The sequence below is a fragment of the Plectropomus leopardus genome, chromosome 7 (assembly GCF_026936395.1).
Source record: "Plectropomus leopardus strain MGB_pleo_1.0 chromosome 7, ASM2693639v1, whole genome shotgun sequence".
In the NCBI taxonomy this organism is placed as follows: domain Eukaryota; kingdom Metazoa; phylum Chordata; class Actinopteri; order Perciformes; family Serranidae; genus Plectropomus; species Plectropomus leopardus.
The window spans coordinates 27,701,052-27,721,132 of record NC_142182.1 but is presented as its reverse complement, the minus strand read 5'-3'; the positions used below and the strand labels follow the sequence as shown (position 1 = coordinate 27,721,132).

Genomic DNA, 20,081 nt, shown 5'->3' with positions numbered 1-20,081 from the left:
ACAATTCTGAAAATTGGTCCAGTATTGAGCGAGAGTGCTGCAGCTGTCGGTGGCAAAACAGGCTGCAATGTAACTACTCAGGGCATTTGTGCACCATCCATCTACATATACTAAATGTGTTTGTTTTTGCAGCTGGCAAGCTCAGATTTTTATTTTAAGTTCCTGACAGCATTATGAAGGGTCCCTGCAGAGATAGACCTTTTTGTTAAAGACTAATTTGGTTTCTGTTGACTTTTTATTTGAATGGAGTCTGGTGGGTTTGGTGTTAGCGATTTTGGAGCTATTTTTGGTTAAACAAAAAGGATCTTACTCTTTAACAAATCTCTGTAGGGTTACTTGTCATAATATTGTCAAACACTTATATTAAATCTTTGCCTGTCAGTGGAAAAAAACAAGCACTTTTAGTTGACATAAATTGGCGGTGCATATATGCCCCCAGAAGTTACATTGTAGCCTGTTTTGTCAATATCATCTGCAGCGCTCTGGCTCAATACTCTCTACAGTTTCAACAGTTATCGTCTCCATTAGTCACTAAAACAAAAAAAATGGAAAATGGGGTCCAGGTTGAAAAATACAGATATTATGCTTTAAAGCTGAAATTTACGACAAAAAAGCTTTTTCTGTTCTGTCTTAAGTTAGATATGAATATAGATAGTCATAGATGGCATTGGGCAGTAATGCATTACTTATCAGTTAATTTCGGTTAGGTCTCTGAGTGTTCAGTGAACAGACTTGCCCATGTTGTGTTGTCTCGGTGCAGGAGTTTGAGGTGTGACCACACAAACCAATCAACAGTTCTCTGTAGCAGAGTTTTGTGAGCTTCTCAGAACACAGTTCAGCTGATGGTTTGTGGGTTTTGCAATACTAAAATAAACAATAGATACTAGATTTATTATTATTGTATTATGAAATTGAAAGTTGGGTTTTATTCAATAAATTGTAATTAGTTAATCTTTCAAACAAAAATACCCCAAATTCTCTGGTTCATGTTTTTTGTTACATGGTAGAATATTGAAGGTTTTTGGCTATTGGATGCTCAGATGAAACATTTAATTGATTGTGCTGTTGGTCTACAAAATGGAAGAAAATTACTATTCTTTGTCGGAAATCACTCTTTTCATTTGCAAAAAGTTTAATAATTGAATCGAGAAAATAATTTCAATTTGATACAATAAAAACATTTTTTATGCGGCCGTAAAAGAAATAATCCTTGTGAATTTCTGTGTTTTGACCTGACTTGTTTGTGTTAGTATATATACAACACCAAATATGGTAGACATTTTCAGAAACAGCTTTATCATTTAGCCTTGTTATAGAAACCTGTTGCTGTTTGTAAATTGCAGTAAACATCTCGCAGTTTGGATTCATTGATCTTTCTTTGCCTTCCTCACGCTGCTACTCTCATACTTTCACACACCCACAGCTAATTTCTAAGCTTATCTCCAGCTGTCTTTCACACTCCTACACATGCACATTACGTTGGTATCTCGAAAATGACTCATTACGTATTTAACAAGCGTTTAGTTAGCGTAAAGCTTTCCCTCCAAAGTCAGTTTTTCTCCTCTAAGAATCCCTCAGACACAGACTGTGGGCCATATGAAGTGGTGCAGTCGGTCACTTCCTCTCTGATTATATTATCCTGCTGTTTTCTGGGACAGAGGGGAGGAGCGTCGGCGGTGGCTGCAGCCGCCTGCCTCCACCTCATACTTCACTGTCACATATAGAGAAACAGCCACATAGTAAACAATAAACATCATAACCTTGATGGCGGTGTGCGTACACAGGGAATACTATATGTATCATATTATAGATGAGTGTAAGTGTGTTTGTGTGTGTATGTGTGAATGGAAGGTGGGGAGGGGTGTTTTAGCAGAACAGATGGATTGCCCCGGCATGTGCGCATGTTTGTGTGTAATACCACGCAGACACACTTAGTCATTTCTACCTCATGTTTCATAACTACTCTGTCTGATAATATCTCAATTCCATTGTTTTAAAGCCCAGCAGTTTGCATGTTGTGTGGCCAATTTTTCAATATAGACTAAATCATAAAGAAGAAGTCGTGACGCTTGAACATACCACACACAGCAAACAAGAGCAAGTATTTATTTTACCAGTTGCTAATGTGTGTGAGAATGCATACTGTGGGGATGCTGCTGTCCAGTGCAAACCATGTGTTTCCAAATTTGGTGATTCTGAACTTTATTTGATAGGACAGCTTCAAAGTGAGGGGGAGAGAGAGGGGTTGACATGCAGCAAAGGGCCGCGGGTTGGAATCAAACCTGTGGCTCCTGTGACAAGGACATAGCCTTTGTTCATGGGGCATCTGCTCTTCCAAGTCAGCTACTGGGCACCGCAGTGATTTTGTGTTAATAGAAAGGATAAATTGGTAGGAAAAAGAAAATACTTCTACTTGTCAGACTAAGAAAATACAGTATAAAATCATGGGTTTTCTGAAAAATAGCATTGTAACGTGAAAACAGTATGTGTGACAATATGTGTAAAAATTAAAATATTCAAGGTACCTTTTAAACAAGTACTTTCACATGATCATATTCAGGAAAGGATGTTTACATTGCAGATAGATAAACCTTTTCCTCCTAATCAACATATTTTTACAAACTGCTAATTTACATACTGCATTCTGCACCTGCAAACACGGCACTGATTGGAGTTCTCCGGGTAGAATATTCAGATTTCTGAAAGCAGAATATCGTGTTTCTATGTGCTAAAATACCTCTAGAATACTTAAATGAAAAACTAAATTAAAAGTGATTGACTCTTGTCTGTAGCGAAGTAGGAAGTCAGGACATTTTGATGGAGTAACAGCTTTCACGGCAGAGTAAGAGGAGAGGAGTTATTTTTTTAAGAAGAAATGATGAACAGTCGTTCAAATTATAAGACAAAATATGTCGCTTTGGAACGAAACGTATCTTTGTTTTCTGATCTGACACCCCTATCAGGATGACATCATCAGTCTGTGCCTATTACAAATTATTGGTGAAAAATAAATCAGTTAAATCAGCAATTAAAGTCTGGTTTACGCACAAAAAAAGACTTGGTTATGTTGAGCGAATCATCATGGTTTGGTTTAAAATTACCACTTAAGGTTAGGGGACCAGTAGTAACCACCTCGTGGTCATGGTTAAAAGAAATCAACGTCGCAATTTCACAGAGCACAAAAGGAAGTCTTCAGATTGCGTCTTGCCCAATCAACAGTCCAAAACCCAAAGATTCTTCATTTACTATCATTAATGACAAAGAAACTAATGTTCATGTAAATCAGTGTTAGGGTATGAAGACCTGTGGTGCGTTCCGAATCCCATACTTTTTCTTTTTACTTGTAGTAGGTACTGTGGCTGCCCTTGCAAAGTATGTACTGTTGTATGCAGTATGCACGCAATCAGACAATATAATCATTATAATCATCACAATTAAACAATATATATTGCTAATATTACCATGTGACTGGTCATCAGTCACTTGATTGCACCAGCTGTCAAGATGTGATGAATCTGCAGCTTTGCAAAGGATTGTGGGTAAGAATAACCAGAAAAGCATGCTGGCTTGCATACTGCAAAATGCGGCTGGATGTAGTAGGACATTCTGGTATTTTTGACATACTGCATTTTACATACTTTGTATTGGGACATACTAAAACTTTTTCTGGCATACTAAATAGTATAGTATTATGGATATTGGAACTAAGGGCTAGTTTTGGACTCTGCTGTCCTACTGCAGAGATCATGGGGGGAATAGTGGACCTGATACAGGGCTGTCCGGGATATTGCCTGATGGTATTCACTCCCTCTCCTGAGCCAGGGGAATGATAAGGACGAAAGGACTCAATCTCCAGCGAGTTTAATACAATACGTGGGCTGATTCTGTGCTGAGTGATGAATTGAGATTGAAGTTTTAAGTTGCCTTGGGAGATGCTTTAGTGATAGTGAAGAGAGTGTGTGTTGACAGCTTTATGCTCCCTGGTAACTACTGCTGCTCAGCGTTGTATACTGTAAATACGACGTTAGGTACTGTTGTGCACGGAGACGGGACAAGCAATGCATTTCAATGTTGGACCAGTCAAGGTCGCAATTTAATGTTCTGAATGAGTCCAGCCTTTACAGGGCAGCAGAGGTCACTCCGTTACCACGGGCACTAAATCACTGGCTGTCTGACAGGGAAAACAAGTTTATGAAGCCCGGCATGAAGGTGCATAAGTCTAAGTGGACAGTGAAAAAAAATAATGGAAATCAGAGTATTGATGAGTCAGAGTGGTGAAAGCTCGCTCAGCAGCTGTTTTATAAGCTTAATCATCAAGGCTCTCATGGGCGTTGGAAATCCTTGAGTCGGAACTTTGATAAAAAATAAATAAAAAAATTAAACCATTAAGTTTTTCCTTTAAGTTGATGAATATATGGAAGAGTGCGTGGTTTATAGCAAAGCATGACATTGCAAAAGAGTTCTGGCACCAAGCTGCTGTGTGGGTTGTGGATGAAATGGGAAAATCAAAACTGTTAAACTGGGAATATGCTTGAATAGTTTTATGCTGATAAAACCTCTTAACAGCCCTACTCCATTACAATGAGTGGCTAAACTGCTGTATTTTCTTACAATAAAATATGTAATTTTTATAAACTGAAAATGAAGCACAAACAATTTTGATAGTGATAGAGAGCCTTGCCAGGCCTAGAGGTGGTACCCCTACCACAGACCGTCTATTAGGATTAGATCTTTAGATCAGTTTTTCCCTTATGTTTGATTTTTTTTTTGTGTGTGCAATTTTGGTAGCCTATGTAACCTACAGAGACCTCCACCACTGTTCTATATTGTATATTTAATTAGTGCACAGAACAATAATTCAGTTAATTAGTTAGTCAATTGACAGATTAATGGACAATTATTTTGATAATTAATCAACAATTTTAGTCACCCTTTCATCAAAAACTGCAAAACTAAATGTGGAAAATGTTGGGATTAGCAGCTCTTCCTTTGCCATATGTTGTGTGATACTGTTTTATTGGGTTTTGGAATGTTAGTCGGACAAAAACGCTAAACGACGAAACGCTATTTCAATGCACAATTACCTCCCTTTAAAGTAAATAAACTGCAGATTAGTCAGTGTTTAGACTGGTGATTTTAAGACATCACCATGGGCCTTGGGTATTTTGAAGTGTTTTTTTTTTTTTTTAGTATTTTCTAATTAATCATTAGATTAATCAATGCTCAAAAAAAATCATTACTTACCCCTACTATTTCTGCACCGTAATACAAAGCTCTGAAAGTAACTGTGTGCTCCAATACAATGATAACGAATTACCGCCTGGTCTGTCACAACTTAATATACAACAGTATTCAGCTAATTATAAAAAACAATCTTGTGCACAGTAGGTGATCCACTGTATGATGAAAGCTATAGTTCGACTGGAGTGAATATAGATGGAAGAATTATGATGTGAACATAAGCAGTAATGGCTGAACAAAGAAGAGTGGAGAACCATCAGGAACTCAAGCTTTGTCAAATTTAAATACAATGAGGAAATGTCTCGGTACACAATTTTAGCCAAGCAATCTCAAAGGCATCACAGTGAAGATATTAAAGCAAACCAAATAATGTCACAATCCTGCAGATGCAACCCAAATGCCAGAAAAAGAGTTTGCATTGAATACTTGTACATTGTCTTTTAACTACTGCTTGTAACTTTAGCTACGTTAAAACTATGTATCTCAACTATGCTGTGGTGAAGGCGTGGTTTGGTTGTGGCTTGGAAAAGATCACGTCTTGGCTTAAAACACCCACATTTGGTGACACATAAGCTGCTAGAAACGCAGGGACGGGTTAGTCCCCACACCCAGGTTCTGTGGCTCAAACGCTGCTGGGAAACATCTCAATGTCTTGTTTAAAAACAACCAATTTCATTTCAACAAACAACGCCACAAAAAGTCACCATAAGACAAGTGTTGTTGTTTGTTTGTTTGTGCTCTGCAGTCCATATATTATGTTACTGTAGGGATGTTTATATGATATGCATGAAACATGAAAATGTGAAACACTGCAAAAGCTAATACCCACTGAGAATTTTTTTTTTAAAAGTAGCAACAGTTCACTAATTTTATTAATTTAAATCATGTTTTATCTTAATTAAAGTGAACACAAATTCATATATTTGGATGTATATATGTATATGTCAGTACAAGTTAATTAAAGTTGGTAACGCAACTAAATAACCTCAACTTACTTATGTTAAGTATATCCACTCAATTTCTCAAATTTAAGACAAAACAATTTTCTTTATTTTTTTGTTTTAAATTAAGTCTCATTAGGTTTTACATGTAGAAATTATGTTGAGGGAATGAATAAGTTGAAAGCGTGCAGATGACAAATGGTCAGGTGAAGGAAGCTAATTTAATTATTTTAATAAATCTAAATCTACATGCTTAAGATATAATAAGGAATATTGACTAGGATGTATTTTTGGTCTTTTTGATTTTTGGGAAAGTAAAAACAATGAAAATAAATAGTTACACATTTATATTAAACATTTTTACTTGATAATTACGTCTCCAAACTTAGAGACCATAGCATGGATTTTTGCAGTGCATATTCGTGGTTTTCAGAAATGTACATTGCCAACACTTCCTCTGGCGTCTGGGCTGGCAGATGACCATTTTAATGCAACAGTTAGAATGGCCTTTTTCTCTGGTTAATGTCACACTGGGGTAACGTCCAAACTCCGAACTCTATAACTCTGTGCCCTCTGTAGCGCAAAATTGTAATTTCTTGCATGCGATGGAACAAGACTTTGAAAGGCATTGAAATGTCCTTGAATATTTTGTCTGAACAAGTGTGGGAAACCTGATAACATTCCACAGAGGGTCAAAGCTGGCTGAGCCGGCCGCGCTGGCACTGACACTGCCACTGGCTCTGCGATTAAGCTACGGGAGCCATTTTGGGGCTGATTATTCATGGTGCTACTGTACTGATGTTCCACTACACTGAATTCTCTCATTAGGTCATCCGGCTCTAAAGGCCATTAAATTTTCAGTCAGCATGAATAAGTCAGAGAGTTCTGCCTCTGATCATGCAGTGCGAGGAGTCCCCAAACTCATCATAGGTGCTCTGCGGAAAAAAATAAAATAAAAAATAAAACCCTCTCTTTCAGCACAGGGGTAACATTTGCTCAATTAAATATGTGAGAAGGGCAGGGGTTGGCGGTGGGGTAGTTTTTTTAGATTTAAAGGCTTGCATGTGGTGCCAGACAGCGTTTCCAGAAGTATCGATCAGAATTTTGCTGCGGGTAAATGACTCCCAATGGGATCTCCTTGGTAACTGGAGCAGTGCCAGGCCACTGAATGTCTAACTGACTTAATGCAGATATAAATCGCCATTCCAATCAAGGCCGTTTTATTTGCGGGCTTGAGCGAGGCAATACGTCACCTGCGGTACTGCACGTTTTCGTCAATAAAATCCTGTCAAATCTGTTAAATGCATGCTGCATTGACGACATATGATTTACAATGTTTCCTTTCCTAGGGAAGAGTATTTCTCACACAATCGCAGTAAACAGGTAGTTGGCATTTTGTGTTACTGGCTCGCCACAACTACTCATCATTGTTCTGTATTGCCTGTGAACAGTTATTATGCTTTTCAGATCTGGATGTGTAATGTAAAAAGGCACGAGCAATTAGCATCAATTAAAAATGAACACCTTTTAAAGCTGCTACATTAGCTAATAGCTTAAAAGGATTACTCTCTATTGCTTTTCAAGAGAGTGTTTAGACTTGTATGACAGCGACTCATTTGGAAAGTGAACCGTGCGCTAAATAGAACTCTTAATGCAATCAGCGAAGATTAATTAAAATAAACCATTGAGGGGAAACACATGTATAGAGAGAGGAAATGAACTGAACACCAGTGGGGTAGTAGGTGAGATTTTCCAGAGCCCTCTGTACAACAGAAACATTTTTATTGGTGTTTGCTGGCGGCCAGAAAATGACCAGAGGAAAACAAAGACGAATGGAGCCATTGACTTCAAGCACGACCCCTTGAAAGCACAGCCAGAGCCCTATCCATCGCCATCTATTATATTCATGAATGTGACCTGTGGGGGGTGAGCTGGAGCTTAAGGGGGAGGTGATGGGTGCCCACCTGCTCCACTCAGCCTCTAAGACACTGGCTGCCAGGAGATCAAACAGGCCTCCTCGCTCCCCTCTGTTCTCCTCTCCTCTCCCCGGCACAGGTCCCATATAGGAGGCGACTGACCCACTTTTCCTCCCTCCCTGTGTTATTACCTGGAGAAAACAGAGTGATGTTGTGTGTGTGTGTGTGTGTGTTGCGTGTGTGTGTTGCGTGGGTTTGTGGGGCTGCACAAAAGCTTCTCATCTTCACTTACTGTACAGAGATGAAGGCGTAACTAGGACTCCAAAGAAAGCATGTCATTTCTTATCAGATACTACTGCATGTGAGATTGTTTCTCTAATGGTGTGCCTTGACCCGGTCTGTGTTTCGCTTCTGTGCTGCTGCGGTTGATGTTAACTGCACGTTAACAGGAGGGATCTCTTCGGGATGGTAGCGTTGATTTGAAATCAACTCGACACGAGACAAATTTGCCAAGCAAATGGATAAAGTGGCCAAACACTGCAGGGCCAAATGAAAGCGGTGATGCTGCATAAATTCCATCGCGCTGATGTAAATTGTTTATAATCCTCAGGGCTTTATGGAAGGTGAAGCCATCGCTCATTGTTTTCACAGCATCAGATTGATATTGATTCACTCTGACAGCTAGCATCATGATACTTAGCAGCAGTGACCATTTTCTCTTTCACCCTCTCTTTCTGGCTCTTTCCCCATTGGCTTTTTTGTCAGCCTTCCTTTTTTCCCCCCTTTTTACTACCCTCATAACACATACTGCATTTTTTATGTCCTTTTCACTTGGTCTTTTTTCCTCGCAGGCCTCACATGGTGACAGAGTACATGGGCATCAGGAATGAGAGCTTTATGAAGATTGCTGCGGTGGGGACATGGATGGGAGACTTTGTCACTGCTTGGATGGTGAGATTTTGACTCTTATTTATCCTTAACATTAGATAAGTTAGCATTTACAAAGAGGAAGATTTCATTTTGAATTTAAATCCTGCATTATTAAAAACATTGACATGAATTTATTTTTTTAGCCATGCTAGCAGTGTGTTTTGGTAATTCTGTAATTTAAATCCCCAAACTTATCAGTTCTAACAGGTCAGCATTAATTTGTTCAGAAGTTAATTTCATCAAATGTTTATTTAATAACCATTTTCAAAAACCAAATTCCAGCTGATTTTTAGATAAATGCATTAAATGGCATTTTTCTTTTTTCTTTTTTTTTTTTTGCAGAGGACCAATGTCATTTCAATGATTGTGAGAATAAATAAATACATCCTAAGTCTTAAATTTGTTGGACTTAATATGCTCTGCTTCTGTTTCACAGGGCTGTATCAGGTTATTAGGAGTACTTTGTAGTTCTATAATAATTATAATAATTTTTCTATAAAAATTGTTGCAAGCTGTGTAACATCACAAAAAGTGCTTTCTTGCAACACAGAACAGGTGAATTTTATTATCGGTCTCATGCACTACTGTCAGGATATAGTGAAGTTTTAGGAAATATGAGAAAAACTATTTATCATGCAAGTTACCAACTACAGCTTCACAATATGAAAGTGCCTGAAAAGGCAAAAACAGTTTTTCAAGTGAATGAAACCCAAATGGATAATGCATATGGTGCTGTATTGTCTATGCACATAATTTAACCCTCACCCCTCCTCATTCAACTTCGCAGCCATGCAATCATCCCAAGTTGTCATATGAGATGATGCACACATGTCATAAACATGAAAGTCTTTCCCAACCCCTACAATCCATCCCACATGACATGTTCATGGCATTTTACTGTCTGACAATGCAGCGCCAAGTCTGGGAGGTTAAATTGGAGATACACTTTTAGGGCCAAAGTTTAATGGATACACCCTTTTGAATGAGCTAATTAGCAAAAATGATAGTCCTATAGCATCAGCTGCTCTGGCCAAACTTCATATTATTTGCTCCACCGGAGGTAAACAAGCAAGGAATAGCATTTATTCATCCATCTTTTCTGGAATGCAATGAGCATTACAGCCAGGCAGGGTTAAAAGCATGGATACTTTTAGCAGTGTTTTCAGATCACAATTTATTCAGTTGGTATATTAAAATCATACAGATACACGGTGTAGCTGTTCTTCAAACTCTCATCTGATTTCTAGGTCAGGTGTATTCTCTCAGCAGTTGTAAGGCACACACTTGAGGCCCTCTGTGCCGATCCAGTTCAATCTGTTACCAAATCCTCAGAGTAACATGCAGTTTGATCTAAGAAGGGTCAGAGGAAACAATGAATGCACAGGGAGGGACAGAGTGTTGGAGGAGAAACCTTCCTCTGTTCATTTGTCAACATAAAGAGAGGAGGAGAGCTCCAGCGGGAGTGGACTACCTGTGGTGGGAGGAGTGGGGCTGAGACAACTTGACAAGCTCCCTCACCGGTCACATTAGTATTCCACAGTACACACTACAGAGAAAGAGAGCGGGTGGAAGGAGAGACAGGAGGGGAGAGAGGAGGAGGGAGGTAAGGAGTAAGAAACAGAGGTGAAGGGGAAAGGGAAATGTAGAAGTCTGGTCAGAAGGGAGATGGAGGAAGCAGCGAGTAAGAAGGTGAATCAGGTGTGTGTGTGTGTGTGTGTGTGTGTGTGAGAGAGAGAGAGAGAGAGAGAGAGAGAGAGAAAGTTGGGCCAAGGCAAAGTGCTGATTCCAGAAATTACTCACAAGGTTTTTTTTTTTACATTCGATTAATTCAACAAGACACTTTTGAAGATGACCTCTGTGTCTCCTTCGCCTTGCAGATTTACATTGTGTCTTCACCAGATGAGCCAACAGGAAGTGTCTGTTTTTGCAACGGTATAACGGCAGAAACGTGTCAGACATTGCCTGATTCAAATCCATTTTTCAGCACAAACCACAGTATCTGCAGTGAGGCGTTTTATTGACGGACTGACCTTGCCCCTGCAGTGGCTCTACTCAAAGAATATAGAGGGCATGCTTATACTTATGTATAAAATGCTCTCTGATACAACTCTGCATCCATGTGAGAAAACCTATGTATTGAAAGCAATGACAATTAGATTGACATTATGAAAACATCATAAAGATGATACTGATAAAGACGGAAAGACAGGTGCAACCGCACACATTAATAATGAATCAAGTCAATATTATTGAAGGTAATCACAGGCTCATTAGTGTTTAATCACAGATAAAGGGTTATTCAATATAAATTATTCAATGTTTGGATATGAATATCCATATAGTCACGTTTCTCTTGTGTATATAACCTTTGTTGTTTAGGATAATACATTATTTAGCATATGTATAATTAAATTGTGTATAATCACAATTGGAGACCTGAAGGGGTATTAATGAATTCCAGTCGGTGTGCACTGACATGGTTATTATATGATTTTTACATGATGATCAAAAGTACAGGGCCACCCACTTAACACCCCTCAGTGATTGTTAATTCCAAAATCCCAACCATATGAGCACTAAAATATCATTCTGACAGACTTTAAGATTTTGTATTTTACCTTGTGTTGTGCAGGGGCATTGCCATGTTAAAACCCGAAATACCATTTACCTAAATTTTGGCCTCGACACTGTGAGCATGCTATTTTGCGATATGTCAGTATATACTATAGTTTTAACAATTTCCTTGAAGGCATATTAAAGCTACAGTTGCTAACTTTGATTAAAAAAATGTTTTGTCATATTTGCTGAAATTGTGAGTCTCTAACTCATCCGTCAGTCATGTCAGTCACTGCTCGTGACCTGCGTTCAAACCATTAAACCAGGCAGTGCTCCTGAGTCACCATCACAAATCACAATTCTGCATTTCCTATTTCTTGCCTCAGATGTCTTCGGAGTCATATTTTTCTGGGTTCCCATGTTCGTGGAAAACCTAGAAATATCATGAAATTCTAGTTTTCCAGGCCTGGAAAAGTCATGGAATTAGTAAAAATCATTGAAAGGAATTTTGTTGTGTGTAATGAAATTGTTACAGTAATCTTCAGTGGAATTTATTCTCTGTAGCTGTTGAAGTAACGTAGCTCAAATATGTTCCCATGTGTGAAGTTACGTTTACCATCTTGTAGGTTTCTCCATTTTCTACTGCATTCTGTCTCTCCCTTCATGTATGCCAGCTAGCTAAAATTGTGTTTGAATAGAGTTTTATTATGATATTTTTGAAAAATGCAAGACAAGTAGACGAGATGAGATTCAGTTCGATTTGATTTGATTCCACTTTGTCAGAAATCATTCTTAAAAAATAATTGAAAATTTTTTGTCCGTAAAATGTGTGGGAACGCTGATTTTAGTGTACTTTTTAGCTCTAAAACGAGAATGTTTACTTCGACCAGATGGTGCTTTGTTTTAGCATGGCCATTGCTTTTTTTTTTGTTTTTTTAAACATGCTGGCTGGGTAGAAAAACAGCGAAACAGTCATGAACACTTATCAAATATAACAAAAACATGTTATTAGAAAACTCACAAACTTTTTAAGAAAAATATGATTTTTTTTTCTTTCTTGCAAAGATTGAGATGACAAGACTAATACCACTCTCATGTCTGTTCATTAAATACAAAGTTGCGTCAAGAAGATGGTTAGCTTAATTTAGCATTAAGACTAAAAGCAGGGGGAAACCGATAACCTTCATCTCCCCAAAAGACAACTCTACCAACACCCTGAAGATCACTTATTAACACGTTTAATCTAGTTTGTTTAATTTGTGTAAAAAACAAATTGTGAAAAGAAGTCGCCACACGCTGCCAGGAAATATGTCACTGTGACAACTTTTTGTTTTTGTACTTTGCTTTTTGCACCAGTTACATAACAAGATATAAGGTGCTGATTAGTGAGCTTTACAGGTGCTGCTCGGCGTGTGTTGTTACCTGTGGACACAACCAGACTACATGCTTGTCAGTCTAGCTAAGCTAAACTGTCTTGTTCTCCTCCTCAGAAGTAATCAAGTCATTTTTTATGCTCTCTCCTTCATGCAGGTGACAGATATGATGCTCCAGGATCAGCACTACCCAGACTGGGGCAAAGCAGCCAGAAGGTTCTGGAAACAAGGCAACAACAGGATTGTCCTCTTCTGGTATGTTGAGATAAACTGTCTGTGGGAGCATGTGTGTCTTTGTCTGCACATGATAAGATTCTTATCAATTTATCTCCACCTACTAGCTCACTAAATGCATTATATATTCCTACAAGGCTCTGTAGAGGTGTGATTGTGTGTGTGTGTGTGTGCACACGTGTGTGTTTTACGGTCTCTCCCGCCCGTTGCAGGGTTACACACAGTCAATAGCCGTGTTAATCTTCCCTCACTCAGTGTCAGCACCTTTAATTAGAAGAACAGGGTGAAAATCAATGGACACAGCAAGGTCACAGGGCAAACCATAGCCCTGCCTTTTACTTCTCGTACCACAAGCTGTGACCCTTAAATAACTGCTAAACAAATGCTGCAAACCATGTCTGATATGCCCATTACTTGACGGCCGTGCAGAAGTGTTTGAGTGTCTTACACCACCAGTGCACGGTCCCCACGGTGTTCATTCACCAAAGCGGCTCAGTGCTGTCAGTCAAACACGACATGCAAACGCCTCTCCGCTGGTTCATTTTAGGGTCATAGTGTGAAGCGAAAGGACATGCAAACAACAGGATACTGTTGAAACTGTTTGACATCCATTTGATATGTACACAGAGAGGTCCGAACGTAGACATCTAAAACTTCAAAGACAGTTTGGCTGCAGTGTTTAACATTTCCTTTCGCAGAATTGATTCACCTGCGATTAGAATGCAAGTAGTCGAATTGTTCTGTGACTTTTTCTGCAGCCCTTCATTTTATTGACGGATGCCCCGACTCGCACTGTCACAATCAATGCCGGGTTTGACGAGCTATTGTTTGAAATTCAGAGCCTGAAATATGATTGATAAATGCATCGCTGGGTGTATCTTTGCCAATATACGATGAAGGATCGTGTCAAATTGCAAAGGACAGTGCGAAAAATCGGCCATGGCTGAGGAGAAGAATCCCACTGTGGAATAATAAAATCCCCTCAAAATGTATCTCCCTAACATGTGAGATGGGATATGAGCTGGCAATCTCTATCTGCAATGCAGCCAGCCGATGTGTGGAGTGAGAATGCACACAACAGCACAGCAATCACTGGGTGACATTGAGACATAATGCACAGAGGAGAATAATACTAGCCATTGTGCTTCTCCTCAGATGGCTGAAAAAAATTTTCTCAGTGCAGAATTACAGCAATGTCATGTGACATAAACAAATTCAGAGAGTAAAATATCGAAGAGGGAAAAAACACACACAGTAATCGCAGCATGCAGGTAACTGAAATATTTTGGTTCGTGTTAAATATGTAAATACATGGAAATACGAATGCAGTAGGTTTTTTTGAATTGCGTTGTCTCTGCATCCACAAACAGACACAGTTCTGTGCACATTCATCTTCCTGGAAGCTGCATCTGCTGCCATTTTTCAAATCTAGCTAAAATTGTTGTTCAATACATTATTGAGTCCGTGAAAGGAGGAACTGAATTTATCTGATTTATCTTTTCTTGCGTTTGACGTGGGTGAGGAAGAGGAGCTGTTTGTCTTTCAAGATATACAGTATTAAATGTGCACATCATCCACTCTGAAATGGTATCTAAAGGCATTTTCAAGGTCTTGTTCTTTTTTAATGCGTATCGTTCATTGATTTATCCCTCCTCCACGCCTTCATTTTCCTTTCTCTCCTTGTCCCTTTCCCCACTTTCTTTCCTTCCCTTTCCCCACCCCCCCCCTTCTCTTGGTCCTTCAATATTGTTCATCTTCACTCCTCCCCTCTCCTCCCCTGGGCTCACTTGTCTTTGCTGTACTTCCTTTCCTTTCCTCTCATCTGTTTGCCTCTCCTTTCTTTCCTTACCTTCTTCTTTTTCTTTGTTTTCTTTCATTTCTTTATCTTTTCTCTTTACATACCCTTCTCTCCCTGTGCCCCTTTCCCTCTTCTTTCCTCTCCTTTTCCCACTTTCCTCTGTTCCTTTTCTCCATTTACTTGTTTCTCTTTCTCCTCTCCTCTCCTCTCCTCTCCTCTCTGTAGGACAGTGCTCATCTCTCTGACGTCAGTGGTGGTTCTGGTCATCAGCACCGACTGGATCAGCTGGGACAACCTGAATCGAGGCTTCCTGCCCAGCGACGAGGTCTCCAGAGCCTTCCTGGCCTCCTTCATCTTGGTCTTCGACCTTCTCATTGTCATGCAGGTAGCCCACTCCCCTGTGGCCAATTAAAAGAAGGGAGCTGGGATGTCTCTTGGCTTAGTCCGCTACCCATCTTGCCAGTTCCCCCTCCCTCCCCTGCTATTCATCAATGGGGCACTGCGGCACAAAGCAGCGAGGGGGGCGTTTGATCACACTCAGTTGGCACGGACACAAACGCATGCACGCACACATACAAACACCCACAAATATATAGATATACAAACTGTTGTTTACTCCTTTGCATCTCCTCTCTTTCAGTCCCTCCATCCCTCTCCCAGACCTCAGCAATGAACTCACCCTTTCCTCTCCTTACTCCCCTGTGAGCCGGGTTTATTTTCTTTAATGATGACTCACAAGATTGGAGTTTTTCTCACTTTCTCTTTCCCTCCTCTCTTTTTTTCCCACCCGATGTCCTCCCTCCCACAGGAGTGTGTACATCAATAAAGCCTGTGTCAGTGGCTCATGAATATGCAAATGTGTTTGTCTGGGCAAAAAACCACATATCTGTGTATTGAGGAGAAAAAGAGTGGGAGAAGGCGTTTTTTTTTTTTTTTTTTACGCAGCTAGCCAGGAGCCAGAACCGCAGGCCAATCATGTATGTGCTTTGACTACGAGCCTAATTCAACACAGCTCCTCCAAATGCTTAATGAACATATTTCACAGGGCCTTGTTGGTGGGTATTAGAGGACACGTTGCAAGACTAATATTTGAGATCCCCTAAATATACGTTTCTACTCTGTTGATTATGCTAATTACTGAGAGCCTGCAATTGCATTGGAGAACATCTTGTAGTGTGTAACAAATACACCACTCCACAGAAAACCTGGCAAGGACACCACTATAATTCCCATGGTAATATGTATTAGAACAACTGCACCATTAAAAGTGATTTCTAGACTTATTTATTGAAACAATTCATTATTTTAAGGAGCGTTTCTGGCTGCTATGGCCAGTAATTACTTCACACAGTGGTGTTTTTCTCATTCATTTACCCAATTATTGTGATTATGCAGATATATAGAAACAGCTCAGCCAACAGAAGTGTTTCCTCACAAAGCTGCCGGTGTCTTGCTGAGGCCAGCTTTCTGAAAATGCCACAGACTTGATGTGGCATGAAGGGCACACTCCCTATTTTGACATCTCCCTTTTGACTCCCAGAGATGTTCTGAACCCGTCACTCCCTCTCCCTGTGATATATATATCTCTCCCTGCTTGCATGGATTTGTTTACGACGGGTTCTTCTCATTTTCTGCCAGTGTACGGCAAGCACATTTACTACAGTTATTTATGAGTTAGCCTGCGCTGTTACACGGCCCAAGCTTTGGCGGCTGTTGTTCGTTCTATCAGTCAGTAAAAATTAATCCGCCACAGCACCTCCCAACAGCTTCATTCTCGTCCATCTTGGAGCATGGGGTGTCATAGTTAATCTCTCACCTCCATGAGAAAAGATCGGCGTTGTTGTTCTCAAACTAATTAATACCCCTGTCTGGATTTGCCTCCAAGCTGGATTTCTTTTTTCATTGTTTTGTGTATAATTGTGCTGTTCCTTTGCATTTCCCATCTAAATTTCAGATTTCTATGTCCTATGTGTATAAACATTTACATAGGCTGATGATATGCTGATATACCATGCCAGTTTACTTTTCCTATGTATGTCTTAGAGACTCATTGTTTATTGGGAGGGAGGCACAAGGCTTAAATGCCATGCCTGTTAGTGCTATAGCAACAGATACTGCAGATATGGAAGAGGAGTGGAGGACTTAATTAATATCCAGGGGGCCATCACCAAGCTGTTAGGCTGTTCATAGATATTGGCATGGGAGACTCTGGATCACACGAGGATACAGTGAATGCAGACATGTGGTAATGTGATGCGGCAAGACGCTCTGTGCAAATAACAGGAACCGAGGGGGAAGTGTAGCTAATCTAAAAATGAAAAAGGCTGAAAATACGTGTGCCTTGTTTTGTTTTGTTTTTAATAGAGATGATAAAGCTAATTTGTGAGAGGATTATGTCAGCTCAGTTAAGAAATGTTTCAAAAACATTTTAATATTATTTGCCATCAGTCTATATGTCATTTTCATTAGTTTCATCTGTGTTTGCCTTTTTAATCACATGCTTTCATGATGCAAGGTAACGAAATACAGTTACATTAGTTAATGCAGATATTTGAAAACATATATATATGTGTGTGTGTTTGTGTGTGTGTGTGTGTAGAACACTTCTTACAGTAGCAATTTATTGATTATAAAATAAAGCAATTATGGCATTTATGTCCAATAATAGAAATTTAATTTCTAACCATCTCCAACATCAAGCCTTTAAGAAGAAGTCAGTATTTGGGGAAACAGAAGACAGCGCATAAATTATTCATTTTCTCAACAAACACAGAAGCAAAAACATTTTATCACATTTCAGTCAAAACCATGTGTCTCCAAATGTAGGTGATAGTTCAGAACAGTTGAAGGGGTTAAATGTAGAGTTCTTCTACCTCTTAAAGGGAAAGTTAAAAAAATACATATTTTTCCTCCTGTAGTGCTATTAATCAATCTCAATTGTATTGGTGTGAGTTGTAGAGTGCTGGAGATGTCGGCTGTATAGGTATGTCTGCCTGGTTTTGCCTGGCTCAAAGCACCAAAAAACTACATTTGAAAAACTCAAGAGCCCTGTCTCCTGCTAGAAATGATGACCTGGTTACTCAAGATAGTCCAATGAGCAGTTTAATGTAGGAACTTTTTTTTTTCTACAGAACTACACCTGCCAACCACGCCACCACGCAGAGGAAGGCATGCATCTACTAATGTGCAAGAGGCTAGTGCTCCTGACAGTGAGATGTAGACATTATTAACGGCGTCCTCCTCGGCTGAGCTGTAATGTTAAATAGCTCAGTGGTGCTAGCAGAAGATGCATGCTTCATTATGCGTGGTGAAATGGCTGGTAAGGCAGTCATCTGTACGGTTGGTATCTCCAACACTCAGCAACTCACACCAAAACAATCTAGATCAATAAATAGCAATACAGGTAAGAGGAAAAATATGTATTTTTTAATTTTGGGGTGAACTGTCTCCTTAAGCAAAATAAACTATACAACACATTTATTTATTGTCAGAAGGATGATCACAGTATTGTTTTCTTAGCCCATGAAAAGTTGATATTTTGGATATTGTGGTTTTCACAAGAAAGAGACCTTTTGACATAGATATGCTCTCTATATCTATATCTATAGATATGCTTTTTTAATTGATTTAATAGATTTGTGCGTATGGACATATCAAGAGTTTTGACTGCTGCTAACCACCAACTATAACCACACAGCTAAAAGAGCTAAGTGACACCACAGGGCATGGGCAGCCTCTAAATGTCAGTTTGGGGTGCCCGTTGATGTGTTTTGACATGTTTAAATCCCAGTGCACATTAGTACACTGCACAAGCCTGTAAACACACAGTGTAGCAGTCTCCAGTCTACAGCAGCTGGCACCATGTTTGACCTCCAGTCAGTGCCTAAAGAGAGTCCACAGAGACTTTGTGTCAACGAGTATGAGAGAGTTCAGTGTTCATCACCCAATAAAGTGCCATACATGGCTGACATTTGTCACACCAACTTGGTTATTTAAATGTGTTCCGTTATCTACAGCTGAGGGTACATTATCATAAGATCCATTCATAGGCCTGTGTCTCTGTCTGTGTGTGTGTGTTTCTGTGTCTGTGTATGTGTGTGTGTGTGTGTGTGTGTGTGTGTGTGTGTGTGTGTGTGTGTGTGTGTGTGTGTGTGTGTGTGTGTGTGCGTGCTTGTGCGTGTGTGTGTGTGTGTGTGTGTGTGTGTGTGTATGTGTGTGCTTGTGCTTGTGTGTTTCAGGACTGGGAGTTCCCTCACTTCATGGGTGACCTGGATATGAATCTACCAGGAATGTCAACAACACACGTGAAGGTCAAGCTTCCTGTCTGCAAGAGCATCTTTAAAGAGGAGTACCACATTCATATCACAGGTACAGACCGACACGTGCACGGCTGCTGCATACAAAGAACGGGGTCGTGTCTGTTTCATGAGGAGTATGGCAAGCCCTTTTAACATTTGATTTGTTATAACCATTGTAGAAATCAACAAATACTTTTTGACTAGTAAAATTCCAAGCCAACATATCTGTAATGTAATTTTCACCAACAGCAATTCTAAATAAAGATAACTACAGTTCATTTTATACTAATAGCAAAAAGGACAATTCATGATATCTGCAATAAATTTCTTACTAGAAAAAATGTTAATTATAGATATCTGTAACTCAATTACAAGTCAGTGTTTACCATTGATGTCCATCAATTACAGATACCTAACATGAACATTTAATGGTGTTATATTTACAGGTCGACATATCCATTAATATTATATTTTTTTTACTAGCTGCAAAATGTATTAATGATATCTATGATATAAGTGATGTCATTTAATTAATGACATGTCAGCTGGAATTTTAACTAATAAGAATGTCATTTCAGATATTTGAAATACAATTGTATCCAGTGAATTTATATTTGTACCTGTAACACTTTTTTTTTAATCTACAAAGTACAATTGCTTTTATACAGGGTTCCCATCTCATTTTCCAGGCCTGAAGAAGTCATGGAATCAGTAAAAATCATCAAGAGTTTTTGGAAAAGTCATGAAATTTTGTTTTAATTATCACGGTAATCTTCTGTAGATAACTTTCCACG

General features: G+C 39.3%; 1 protein-coding gene across 4 annotated transcripts in view; it reads left to right on the top strand.

Annotated features, from left to right (window-relative positions):
• tmem117 (transmembrane protein 117) overlaps window positions 1-20,081 on the top strand; it is a 58,185-nt gene that overhangs the window by 31,913 nt on the left and 6,191 nt on the right. For all 4 annotated transcript variants that reach the window (XM_088080357.1, XM_042495454.2, XM_088080358.1 and 1 more), the window contains exons 4-7: window positions 8,950-9,049; window positions 13,115-13,212; window positions 15,215-15,374; window positions 19,228-19,357. In XM_088080357.1, coding sequence (XP_087936483.1) covers window positions 8,950-9,049; window positions 13,115-13,212; window positions 15,215-15,374; window positions 19,228-19,357 — 488 coding nt within the window. The remainder of the gene's footprint in view (window positions 1-8,949; window positions 9,050-13,114; window positions 13,213-15,214; window positions 15,375-19,227; window positions 19,358-20,081) is intronic.